This window comes from Tubulanus polymorphus, chromosome 5, assembly GCF_964204645.1.
Source record: "Tubulanus polymorphus chromosome 5, tnTubPoly1.2, whole genome shotgun sequence".
NCBI lineage: Eukaryota > Metazoa > Nemertea > Palaeonemertea > Tubulaniformes > Tubulanidae > Tubulanus > Tubulanus polymorphus.
This window is the reverse complement of record NC_134029.1, coordinates 7,604,931-7,618,822: the sequence shown is the minus strand read 5'-3', so window position 1 is coordinate 7,618,822 and position 13,892 is coordinate 7,604,931. Positions and strand designations below refer to the sequence as shown.

At 38.1% G+C, this 13,892-nt stretch overlaps 1 protein-coding gene across 1 annotated transcript; it reads right to left on the bottom strand.

Moving 5' to 3' along the window:
• Positions 1-672: 672 nt before the first annotated feature.
• LOC141905922 (kinesin-like protein KIF3A) lies at positions 673-13,818 on the bottom strand. Its single transcript, XM_074795027.1, has 17 exons — positions 13,701-13,818; positions 12,849-12,950; positions 12,014-12,182; positions 11,513-11,657; positions 11,324-11,408; positions 11,007-11,112; positions 10,571-10,710; positions 10,269-10,466; positions 9,510-9,690; positions 8,582-8,680; positions 8,077-8,230; positions 7,816-7,996; positions 7,534-7,644; positions 7,260-7,385; positions 6,594-6,716; positions 5,920-6,059; positions 673-2,250 (listed from the first exon to the last, which is right to left on the bottom strand). The coding sequence occupies exons 1-17, from the start codon at positions 13,704-13,706 to the stop codon at positions 2,187-2,189; spliced, it is 2,130 nt and encodes a 709-aa protein (XP_074651128.1). The 5' UTR covers positions 13,707-13,818; the 3' UTR covers positions 673-2,186.
• Positions 13,819-13,892: the final 74 nt, after the last annotated feature.

Genomic DNA, 13,892 nt, shown 5'->3' with positions numbered 1-13,892 from the left:
CAGTAGACTCTGCTCGAGTCGGATCTTTCAGGACTGTAAAAATGCGTCTGACTTTATTGATTTCCAACTTAGATGTTTATGTATTTAATATTATAGTGTCACAAGAAATATTGCAACAAACATCCGAGTTGAACGAATCCGACTTGAGCAGAGACAACTGTTTATCACTTATTTTAGTTTTGATGAGATCCAACTCTGTATATGTCATTGCTAAGTTGTTACAGTTGTTCACCTCATTTATTTGATTACCAGTAGAGTTAAGATATCAACAATCCACTGAAAGTTGACTTTGGGTAGATGAAGGGGTATTCATAGTCTCAAAACCGAAAGTTTGAGGTCTTATTCTCTACTTGGATGAGCACTTGATTTCAGCTACCATTTAATTAGACGAGGAAGGTTTCTCCTTTCAGACTTATCACCTCTTCTTAACCCAGGAGGTACTGCTTTAGCTTAAGATGATAGAGATCGGTGTGCACTCGCCCTTACTTGGGACAAAGCATCTAGGCTACATTCTCTCAACACTGACCTTTCTTGAGAAATCCGATTGGAATAAGAATAAAAATTTCCTACCAATCCGAATTAATTAGATAACATGTCCTCTAGTCTGGTTATCGAGGTTCTACTCTTTTGCAGTTTAATAACAATGTGCACTGCACGTTTAATTTTCTTGGAAAAAACATTTATTTAGTATCACAAGAAAACAACTTTAGTACATTTTGATTCTAGCCAGCCAAAAGCAATGGCAAACACAAACTTATTGTCAATTACCAGAAAATCAATGTTATGTAGGTGGGACATAAGCAACAATTTGAATAGGAAACTTAGAAGGCTGGCACACATGGAATGACAACATCGCTTGGAACATATTTTCGTTATTTCAGTCACAAACCTCGGTTGCCTGGACCCACCTTGCTCAGACGTTCAACAATTTGACATTCTTCAGATTTTTTATCACCCATAATTCACTGTCACTTCACCAGAGATTTTTAATTGAATATTAACAGGACGTTTTGTAAACATAGGCTTACTCTCAGAAAGTGTTTGTCGAGACTTCATAGAACATAGTGAATGTCTGTACAAGTGGTTCCAAGCTGCAAAATAATACCTGTATTACTGATTCGATCAAGCTAGTCTACTGAAATACTACTTGCATTCATATGTTACAAACACTCCCGGTTTGCTGCCACAAGAAGCATTCATCCATATGTGCCAGGCTTTAATGTACATTACACAAATATGTTCTACACATGTGATAAAAGGAATTCATAACAAACTTGGAAGTGAAAATTCATTAAAAAAGTGTATGAATGATTCATCCCGATATGGCTTCGAAGACAATAAACATCTGCCAGCACATTTTTTTTCAAGCCAATAATTCAGAACAACATAATCCATTCTTACCCGAATTTCTAAACTAATAAATTAATACAGGTATCCAATATTTACAAGTGCTTTATGTACAAAATAAATAATATAATAATAATAATATTTTAGAGTAACATACAACGCACTGCAGTCCACTGTTCATTTGACTGTATTCTGATCAAAGTAAAATGACTTTTCCTGTATCCATCCCTACTCACAATTTTGGGATATCTTGCTTAAACTGATCACACCAGAGAAGAATTCTACCAAATATATTTCCTGGTAAGCATTGCAGACGTATGAAGTATGTTTAAAAAACTAATTTGGTTCCATTCATGAAGTACGCTATATCTTGTTTCGATACCTTACTCATTATCAGGTTCTTAGATGAACGAGATTTACTTAACATCACTTAATTCACCAGGATTGAGTTTCGGAATGTAGAATTAAGAATATTTTTGCTCAGCTCCATACAGCAAGAAAGTGTCTTTGCCTTTGGTTCCGGTTCTAGAAACTAGACTTAAAGGCTTAAATTCGGTAAGATTTCATGAAACGAAATGATGTGAATTGAACTAGTCTTGATTCATAAAACTGGGCCATCGATTTCTCCATGATCGGCTTTGGCCCCTTTAATCAATGCCATGGATTTTCCCCTACAAATTCTAAATACAGTAGCCATGATAGGAGCATGATATTACATAGGCAAGAAAATTTCTAACATTGACAGTAGAATACAAGCTACGAAGACCGCGAGTTAACGAGGAATACTTATGCGCGTGTTGGGCTACCAAAGATTATCAATCGCGTCGAAAACCATCCGCTCACACAACGAGGTCATCCATATCTTCATCCGCCGGAGTCTTCTCGACCAACTCTTTCTGTTTCCTAATGAAAAGAATTTTCAAAGACGTTATTCGAAAATCATCTAAACTATTCAAACACTGTCCCAACAATTGTAGTTTTTTACACTTGTAGGCTCATCCACACTTACAGTGACACCCACTTATCTTGACGATCAGTTTAAATGCAAATTCATAGCTGGATGTCATTTACAATCCTGATTTTTTCATAAATACCATGTTAAAATTGGTATCCCTCTGCCACTTTCCATCAGTACATATTAGCCGCGATCGTGAGAGCGTTTCTGGTCGGAGCAACCGCTCACACAAGTACCAAATGGGTTCTACCGAAAAATAGGACCAGGCCCGAGCAAAATTTTAGCATGGGACAAATTATGGCATGTGAATTGCTACTGGTACTGGTTCCAGAAGTGACTCACTTTGCTTTGTTGAAGTGAGTGGTTTACGTCTTTCTGCGCACGGGCCAAATTTGAGCCAGGCCAAATCGTCTCCATGTGATCGCGGCTAATAAATGGATGATCCGCGCCTGTTTTTCTTTATAAGATTCATTTGAAGCATTTAAGCCACAGTGGGTAACGCTCCTTTTGCAGTGGCTTTCCCATCAGAACGTAACCCTATCAATACCGTGCAAGAATGAAGATTTTTCGGGTTTGGACAAAGCAAGGCAAAAGGATTTTTTTGAAAATCATTACACACTTGTACCGAAAATGCATACTTCAATAATTTGTACAGTTGTTTATCATCGAAGCCCATGCGTATTAGTATCGGGTGCCAAACGTATAGATTGTGCTAAGCATGACATTCTCTTCAGGCTGAATAAATTTCATGAAGCTCAAGCTACATGTAGGCCTACGTATGATCAACCACAGTTCTGGGTCAAGGTTTGACACTATTACAACTAGTCAAATAATTGGAGATAAGCATTCGAATTCTAGATTCTTACTTGACTGACAACTGTGGAAGGAACTTAGTCCTGCAAATGAAAACCAATACCTAAATGTTTTTTTTTTAAAGGGTCTATCCACTGCTGGTCCAATTCTGGTACCACCACAAGGGCCAAGAAGAAATGCAATATATTTCATTTTAGTAAAAGGAAATGAAGCCACACGCTCACAGACAAAGATGAGATTGAGCAGTAAGGATTATGTGAGGAAGAAAGCTATAGGACATAGAGATATAGATATTTACACTGATATATTAAGATACTACTGTGCATGACGACATCAACTGAAACAAGAACAGACTATGAATAGACAAACATAGATATAGAGATACGTTTTGGTCAGAGCTAATTTCATAAACCCGTTTTAGTTTCATTACCGGGGTTTAATCGATTGACTTATCGCTGAATAATCCCCAGGGTAAATCGAAAACTGGTCTTCTATGAAAGTGGCCCCGAAATGAAAATTACTGCCAACGAACTGGCGATGTGGGTTCAGCACATCTCATGTTTTGTGCCATTTGTGATTTATTAAACTACATTCGGACGCACTCACAAACAATTTCCACAGTTATGTCTGATTAAGATTTCGAATCAAATTCAAGTAAACCCTTTCAGTGCGGTGTATAAATCGCTGATGGACTTTGCTAGTATACCACATTGCTGGGTATTGATGTAATTAGTTATCTCTAATGAAAGATGGCAGCACCTGTCGAACACAACGAAATATTAGGAACTAACAATACTCCGCACAGCAGCGAAGATGCATAATATGCCTGTTATTCAACACAATGGGGTTAAAATTTTTAAAATTTTAAAATTATCTCTAGCACTTTAGGGTATTGGTTAGTCAGCACTGAAAGGGTTAATATGATTGAAAATGAACCATAAACCATTTTCACTCATAAAATTGAATCTACCTGAGAACAGTGAAACTGGATAATCTGAGTTTAGAACTACCGTAATTTTAGTATAGAACCATAACTGAGGAACTTGATGTTTTTACAACAACTTGGTGAGGTATTTACTTTACACAACTTAAGATAGGGGGGACTTAGTGAGTGATTTTCTCGATCAATAATGACAATGAAGACGGATGAAAAGGGATGAACTTGATGAATTTGTGTAATTGAATGAATAGCAGAGTTGCCAACTCATGAATTCAAGACAACAAAGAACATATACCTCAACAAATACAATTCTTTTGTGGATGCAAGACCCCTTCATATTGACCCTTTTGAGTTCCAGGATCACTAAATCTGCTCGAACGCGGGTTATAGATCGTTAAAAGTCTTAAGTAGTCAGATTTTGAATCTAGAACTGTGTTAAGGCAAATATTTGCTAGACCCGTGGAAGAGCCTAACCAATTACCGAAAACCATTTTCACAGTGGGCAGCTCTGAACATGATTTGAATGATGATATCTGTCTAGAAAGAAGCCTTCGATCTAGCTGCAGAAGAATTCACTACGAAGCGAAGAAAAGTGCTGAAAGACGACGAAAAACACAATGATGAGATGATTTTTGTTGTTGTTTGGAAAGCGTCATCACCACCATGCACGAATGACAAGAAAACATGTTTACTATAGGTATTTTTACCTCAGACAGTATCAAAACCGTAGTACATAGTATACCTACAAAGACGGGGGAGCGTGTTCAGTAGAAATAACAGCGTGGTGCATAAATCTATCGATGAACGTCGATGAAATATTCAATGAATCTCGGTAAGATGAATGATCCGTGTGAAAACAATAGTCGAACCTGCGTAATCTGCATTTAGAATTTTTTCATCTGGAATTTCTTAAATTCACATGAACAGATAAATTTCATTTATCCAGATTAAGCAGGCTTTACCATACATTGACAAACGAAACATGAGTTACCCATCACACAATCGGTATCAAATCTTAAATGGTCCAATCAGGAACTTGGATTCATGATTTACATCAAACTCAGGGGCAGATCCAGGAATTTAGCTAGTGGGTTCAATCACATGAGACTTTTTTTAGTATTTGGTTTCCTGGGATTCATTCTGAGGTGTATTAATTAATGGGGTTATAATTAGAGGCAGTATTTTATAGATCACAAGATATATAGTTGAGGACATAAAAGAACATAATTCTACAGTAAATGTAAAACTTTCACCAGCAACTAGTGAACCCCATAGATCCGCCCTGGAAGCTCAAACACTGTGGAACGGGGTTGTTGTTTTTCGAACATGAAAGGAACTGGATGGGAGACAATCAGGGGCCAGTTACAAAGGTCAAGACATAAGTCCGAAAGTGGTCTTAAATCATAAGACTGATCTTAAGTGGTTAGATCAACTATAGAACTAAGTTGTTTTCAGACTAAGCCATGACTATGGAACTGGCCACGGATGTTTGATGAATAACGAACACCACTGTACATAGTAAGATGAAAGTACAGTGAACACTATTTGGAAAAATCGAGAACAAGTGACGAATGATGCGGAAATAAAATTGTGAATAATAAGAATATGAGCCCAGCTCCACTATTGGTTCAGTTCAATTCAATAACTTATAATAATTCAACAAATCTTTAAAAAGTGAACTGTGGAACTGGTTCGTTATGTTCAATCTACGGTTATAACATAACAGGATTAAATTTGATTCCAGAATTCCGTCTGGTAATTCCGCAATCAAATATTACAGCGGAAGTACTCCCTAAGTAATAGTGATTTTTCTTAAGTTGTTATAAGTATAGGTGTAAAAGGTCAAGTTCTACTGGAGACTTACTGTTTAGAAGATTTCGGTCGTCCGGACCCCGTTTTAGGACGCGCCGACTTGCTTTTTCCTTTTGAACTCTTGCTGCGAGCTTGTTGAGCCCCTTCTGCAGTGTAAGCCATATACACATCGGTCATATCGCCTTCATCAACCTATACATAAGTACCGTAATGACGTTAAAACTACTTGGTCTTATCAACTCTGAAGTTAAATCGGTACAAAAAGCACATACGACAGGACGAAAATACTATAAGCCTTGGGAACCCGAATTATCCAATTCCATTAACCAGTAGATAAGTTGAACTCAACTAGATAAAATAAGATAATTTGGGCCTTGAAATTTTGTTCAAATTAACCCGATGGAGCTGCCATCCTATGAACTACTGAATCGGGGATGACTGGGAATAATAATGAAGTAAGAAGAAACTATCTTTCTAACTCTATATACTATACTAGGGACACAAGGATGTTTTTAGAGGCTTCAATTTCATTTTCAATATATAAGAAAAATATGACCTTATCAGTGCCAGCACAGGGAATGTTCATTGACAGAGAACAACTATGACCTAGGCTTACAGTATCGTCGTCTAGCTACCCCGCAATATGGCCATAAAGCCCTTAAAGCAGGCGATAACTTTTCAATCATACGGAATCTGTGTAGGAAGGCAGTCCTGCGCCGTACTCACTTGCTTCTTGACTTTTTCGTTATTCGGAGTTTGTTTACGCATGTTGTTACCGGTGTATGCGACACATTTCAACTGCCATTCACCGATATCTTCGTTCCAATGTACGTACTGTTCGATCATCTCCTGTTTAAAAATCGAATAAAGCAGATTGACGCTGAAATCTCGGATATCTATCCCTCTCCTAAAAAGACTTTTCCAGGAGTCGGATTGATGAACTCTGGAATTTTTTTCACAACCTTACGATTGTCTTGTTCGCCACAACAAAATAACAGGATTTTTCACATTTTTTTTCACAGAGTATTTCCGGATTTTTCACATTGTTTCACGTCAACGTACAATAACATAAGCAATTACTACTGATCACAATCTGGACAGATTAAGATAAAATTTCTTAAACTTTAAATAGCATGTGCATAAAATGTGAGAGCTCCACGGTATATGGCCTAAAAAGGGGATCAAAATAATATCAAAGAGACTTTTCTTGAATTTTTCACACATATCAATGATTCTTCACTAATTTTCAAAATTATTTAGATTTATTCACAATTTTTCAAACAGACATCCATGTTTCAACGTTCACATTTCTCGCATCAATCTGACCCCTGATATTCAATTGAAGCGTTCAAGAAGCCAAACGCGAGAAAGACAGAGACACTCGCTGCATACCTGATATTCTGGAGGAATGAAAGCGTCAATTGTCAACATCTGCAGTTTCAATTCTCTCGTCAATTCGCGAATGTTCTCAAGTAAACCTTCCATCTCTCTTTGATGTTCTTGCTGTACATCGGCGATCTAAACACAGAGAAAGATATCAATCAAATAATCCACGAATCAAAAATCAAATACTTGTATCAATAATCTTCGTTATAGTCACTGAAACAAATTTGTCTGTAGACACAACGAAAGAATTTATTGTTGAATCGAGACCATTGAACTATACCTCAGATTTGGCCTGCATGTACATGACGAAGAGCTTCTTCATTTTCTTCGTTTTAACGGCAGCTTCTTCTTGTAAACTGTTATACTTCTCTTCGATGTCCATAGTTTCGCTCTACGATGAATAAGTTATATTTGAATGAAAAACATTACGAAGGCTACGCCGATTTCCTTAAGTGTCAAAAAATGAAATTGCTCAGACGATGACCTAAACCGCAAATGTGTGATCTATGTTAACATAATTGCCGACCATTCCCTCTTCTCTAACACCCTGCTATCTTGTTACCTCTTTTTCTTGTAAGGCTTTTCTCAACTCTTCCTCCTTTTTCTTTCTCGCTTCTAGCTCCAACGCACTCTCTCCGAGCAGACGCTCCTGTTCTTCAGCTTTCTCCAGCAAATTCTCGCCGCCGACGATAATTTTCTTTTCGATGGCGCTGAGTTTTTGTTGCAATGTGTCTTGCTCTTCTCTGAAATTGAATTTAATGAAAAAATTATCATCACTTTCGACTACTTTTAAAACTGCAGGTTAGTTGAATAGTGGACCTACTTAGCTTTTTGAAGTTCAGATTCTTTTTCCTCGAGATCTCTAGCCACCCGGTTCCTTTCCTCTTCCTCCATATCCTTTTTCTCCTCCAACATACGCCGGTCAGCTTCGATCTTTGCTTGGATTTCGGACATCTTTTCTTTAGAAATCATTTTACCTGAGGTAAATCCACATAAACATTGATTCAACAGTAAGCTTATTAAATGCCGATATCCATAATGAATGTAAACACTCATACTTAAACATTATAGCCCCAAGCCTATATCTCTAACAGAGCCCCAGTCATTCCTGGGGATAGTAACATCTGAGCTACAACATTCAGCGCTTAGGCGTCAACTGTCAGGCCAGGTACCCAATTGCTTAAAGTGAGACAGTGAGGATAAGTGTCTCTTGCCCGAAGAGACTAAAATAGTGTGGAGGCTCAACATACCATCCCCCCCTAAAATAGATCAATTCAATGAAAGGATCATCAATAAATCAATCATTGATTTGTGTAAGAAACAACTACCTTTTCCTTTTTTCTTTTTTTTCTTGCGAACTTGACCATCAACCACAATATCATCATCATCTTCATCTGATTCTTCTTCAGAACCACTTTCAGATTCGCCTAAACAGATCCAAAAATTCAACACATACATTTCAAAATTTTCTCTATTCCCAAAAAGCATTCTTAGTCTCCGCATTATAGAGGGGGAGAAAGACAAGGTTGTTTTACGTCGAAAAGAAGATGGTGTAAAAGGTATCAGGTAAGGGCTGCCACTTGCAGGCGTTTAAAGGAAAGTTGTTGGGTTTGTCCCACCGACAAAATATGTATAGAAAGTAAAGGAAATAGTTTTAGGAAGATTAATGCGTTTGTAGGCACAGGTTTTTGTGTTTCTACTGATGAATAATATCAATGTGTCAATCTTCTACATATGATTGAGTCACAGTTTTCTGTATTTTTGTCACTTGTCTGTTTGAAGTGTCACGGCTGTCAGTCACAGATACATAGTAGTCTATTGTGGGAAATTGAATTTCTTCGACCTAAAACTGGTTTCACGAGCTTCTTTATAGGTCTATAGGTCTATCAATTATTCGATACTAACTATCTTTTAGCATTAAAACAAGTCATTAGCAGCTCTATGACCACTCCCACTTGCATTGATCAATCCAAACAAATCTATATAATCAGACCGGTTGATGAAACACTCTGAGCAAGGTTTTCCCCTTATCGAATGGACTGGAATTGTACATAATCCTTATATCATAGGCAAAAAAACTGCACTTCGCTTATCGATCAAGTTCAATTATAGTCAAGGTAGATCCAGGACCCAGTTCCACAGTTGTGAGTTAGAGCTGACTCTGAGTTAAAGTTAGTTAATTTTCAATGAGTCAACTCACAGTCAAGTCTTAACTCAGAACTGTGGAACTGAACCCAGGGTTTCTCGCTTTCTTACCTCCTTCGTCTCCGAGTTGTTTACGAAGGTCCTCGATCTCTTTTTGAAACTGTCGTAAAAGCGCGTCTTTCGGATCCTCGTTGATTCGCGCTTTGTTCTTGATATTTTTCGCTCGATTCGCGTATCTCAATGTACTGATCGTTTCGTCGAAGTTATAATCAGCCGGTCCAACATTGGCGACCTGTAAAAAAGGTTTTTATTTAGGTACAACTGATAATATGACCCAGGGACCCTTGCATTTCAATCAGCAGCAGTTTTCACAACGGACATGAGTAATTCAACGTAAAAAGGAATAGCAGGTTAACTGAAAATGAACTAGAAATCAGGATGAATCGAAGTTGTTTTAAAACCAATTTTTTGAGCAAAAGTAGAAAGTTTTCGAATAGTACTTTGCAGTTGTCTGATAGCTATATCGTTTAAATAGCGAAGAACTGACTCTGGTAATCGGGCCATTTGTAGGATTAAGCAATATCGTCCTGACAGAAGAAGCGGTAGAACTACGAAATAACAATGAAATATGTCTTGACTGAATGGCATAGGAATTTCAAGCAACAGTGGAACGTCATTATAACGTCCTCAGAATTAACGATTTATCGGTTATTACAAACCTAGAATTATGTCCCGAATAGGGCGATTTTAATTATTTCTTACTGGATATGATTAACAAACCATCGGTTATAATGAACAGATTTTCTGGTCCCCCGAAGTTTGCTGTGACAAGGGTCCACTGTAGTAAGACGAAGATACAAATACACTTACCATACATGTTTTAGAATTTCCTCCTAGTGAATCCTGTAATAATCTTGTTAGTTTAGAGTTCCTGTATGGTATATGGCTACTCTTTCCGTCGACCAGCGCCGAGATTACATTCCCCAACGTCGACAGCGACAGATTAATTTTCGTCGCCTCCTTCAAACGTTGGCCTGTAGCACCGGTTTTCGTTTGTCGTTCAGAACCCTGAAAAAAGCAAAAACAATCGATCATCATTCAAGTAACTTCATAACGCACGTAAGTAAGTGGCACGAGGCTGGTGATGAAGAGTTATGACTGAGAAAACTTACAGCTAAATCGACTAAATGTAATTTTCCAACTCGTACGTGTTGCTTTCCGTCGAGACCTTTTTCACTTTGTTCGACGGTCACTGTATAGATAGCGTGAGACCGTGAACTCTGAGCATTCATATTCGTCGCTCCTACTACTCCTGAAAATATGACAATCATTCGAATGAATTGCGTGAGTAGAAATTGCAGTTACCCAGCTACAGTTTTAACCCTTAGCGTCCCAGCGCCTATAACTTGCAGAAATCATGTCTTTACGTTGCATAAATTTTCTAACTCTTATTTCAATAAAAGAGCTATTTTCCAGTTCTATAGTTCGCAGTTAAAGTTTGACTCCCAAAAAATCAGTTCATTCTTGATGTTTTGACCGTAGTGAAATTTTAATCAAGCACTGCGGAACTGGGTCCCGGTCAATGAATTTCAAGCCACCAGTACTTACTGTTTTTATTTCCCAGTGTCATGATCCTGTCCATGTCATCGGCATTATTCACGACAAACGCCGACAAATCTTTCACATATACACCCACGTCGGGGCGTTCTTTCACCTATATGAAGATAACCAGAAAATCTATTCGAATATTCTAAATTGACATCACCACAATTTCGGGCAGGGGCCAGAGGGTGAGCAAATGAAAGTGGAGGGGGGCTGGGTTCCTTAACCAGATATTTGTTTTCAAATAAAGATGCACTAGAGCTATGAGCTTAGGCTTTAACTTAGGAATGTATACCGTACCACGGAAATTAAGGCTTACTGACCTCGAGTCTTTGGTTTTGATCTTTTCCTAATAAATCGCGGCATTCTTCGTTGTAGATTTCCAAGTACGAAACTCGAACCAAAAATCTGCAAAATTCACGAAATGACGAAAATAAATCAGACTTCATTAACTATAACTAATTTCCGTTCACGTTCTATTGCATTTCGTCTTCTTCTACATAATGAAATACCTCGTATCCCCTTCAGCCTTCGCGATGTGTCCGAAAATATGAGCGAATGAATTCGGAATAATTCCCCTCATTTCCGGTACAGCTCGCACTCCTTCCATCGTGAAAGTTTTACCGGTTCCAGTTTGTCCGTACGCAAATATCGTACCTGTCAAATGATTTAAAAAAATATTAGAACATAAAAGTACATCAAGATATTGACTTGTATTTAGTATATGAACAAAAATTCATGAACTTTTTATATGAAGTATGCGTATACAGTCAATCGGAGGGTCAGGAGCCCAAAAACCATGATTTTTTAAAATGATTCTCAAGACTTTCAATTACGCGGCCATTTCCTTCTTGCAGCTTCTTGAAATAAATTTTCTGACCATCTTTTTTCGACTTTTCTTTAATGTGTCCCAGTTCTTGTTCAAACAGTTCAGTAACTGCTGAAATTTTCTCAATACCGTAGCAGAATACTGATCAGATTTTCAAACGCTGTGGCGCAGAAGACATACATACCATTGTATCCTTCTAGAACGCAATCAACGATTGGACGGGCGACTTCGTTGTACAGATCCACTTGTTTACAATCAGGTCCGAACACGGTATCGAATGTAAATGCTTTCGGTGGTTCTCCATGCTGAGCGTTGGGATTTGTCGCCGTTATCGTACCAGCAATACCATCCACCTGATAATCAAATCATCAAAAATTATGTACGTAAAAAACTTGCACGTATGTAATGTTACGCAACTAGGTCTGTACGTTATTTCTAAGATAATACATCGAATTCCATTTAGATGTTTTTTCTTTGGATGAACACGAAACGGTAAAACTCCACCTCACTTGGTACCGGTTGAATCAGAATTGTTAAACGATGCTACTAATCTCCTTGAGAGAGGAAGGGATGCACTGATACAGAGGGCGATGTGTAAATCATTAATACCTAGAGGGGTCTTTGAACATCCATCAATAGTCTAACTATAGTCATATTCATTTTTGTCTGGGATCGAATTTTGGGGGATATTTCTCTTAATCTTTTGAACCAGTGAAACGCAGTCTGAATAAACCATTGTTTTTATATCCTATTCACTCAGTATTGAAGGATTGCTAAAAAGTTTTCTTCATTTTCTGACGTTGGAAAGAGTGAAGTCAGATCAGCTATTTTTTACACAGTTTCACCGGTCGTATTAAGACCAAATTGAGAGAAATATCCCAAAATATCAATTCCAGACAAAAAATAAATAGTCTATAATAATCCCAAGGGCGGTTATATAAGGAAGAGTTTAATGTAGACCTAGGTCATTAGAATATTCATAGACATAGTGTCTTAGAAAAGACAGTTTTGTAGCTTACGTCTACAGATCTTTTACAGCCAGTTTCCTTTTCTTTTTGATTCAAAGGACGACATCGCACGGCGACTCGAACGTTATCCGATTCCTTAAGATCCTTCTTTTCCTGAAATCGCAAACGTAAAATCACGTTTAAATCAAGGAGGACCCAAGTGAAAGTGAGGAAGAGTGAAACTTGACCAAATCGTATGAAACTGGGTCATAATGTATTAGCAGGGCTCTGTTACAGTTTCTGACCCGGCCTATGATGCCAGGTGCGGTTTTTGGCCAGTCTCCTCGCCCGATTACCAGACTTTTCTGTTGACTAACACAGCAGCAAGAAGCGGAATTCCAGATTCTTGTTTCGTTTTAGTCTAGTATCTGACTGCAGGGCCGTCGCGGCAGGGGCGGCCAAAGCCACGCTGTACTGCGTAGCAGCTCATCGTTCTCTGTACTAGGTGGTTGGCTCACGACTTCTCATGCTTCTGTGAATGAGACCGTGAAATGGCCCCAAAACGCATCTCCGGTGATTGAATTTTCAAAACTTTTCTAGGGGAGGGCCCCCAGACCACCCTTCAGAAATAAGCCTCGCCACTACTGAAAAATTCCTTCCGACGGCTCTGGACCGTTGTTCCTGAAACAACGTCCTGCCATAATGTGCAAAATCAAACAAACAAACAAGACTTATTATTAGACAAGGACCACAAAACAAGGTTAATCTTGGTCCATCACAATCACATGTCCAGGAAAAAGCTCTTTTCTAGTTCTTGACTTGACACCTCCACTCCATCCAATCTCCAATAAGCAAATTAAACCATTTCAACAGCAAATGGTTGTTTAAATGAAAATCCTAACCAAAAACAGTTGTTTTACTTACAGGCATTTTGATTAGTAACGTGTGTCGGATCTAACGTCAAATTGAAGAGTTTATGTCATAACGATTCGACATTTCTCATTTTTCTCTGGAAAAAAATTATTGGTGGTATTTATGATCGCTGCAGTGAATTAATGATGCGCCGGCTATTTATAAGTTAGTTCGAAACCCATTTTTATGGTACCTAAATCGTTT

Excerpts from the sequence above, each read along its gene's own strand:
- LOC141905922 (XM_074795027.1), bottom strand. Across the intron at positions 10,711-11,006 it reads GACACTGGGAAATAAAAACA|GAGTAGTAGGAGCGACGAAT; the intron begins GTAAGTACTGGT and ends TCATATTTTCAG. Across the intron at positions 7,997-8,076 it reads TCTGAACTTCAAAAAGCTAA|AGAAGAGCAAGACACATTGC; the intron begins GTAGGTCCACTA and ends ATTCAATTTCAG.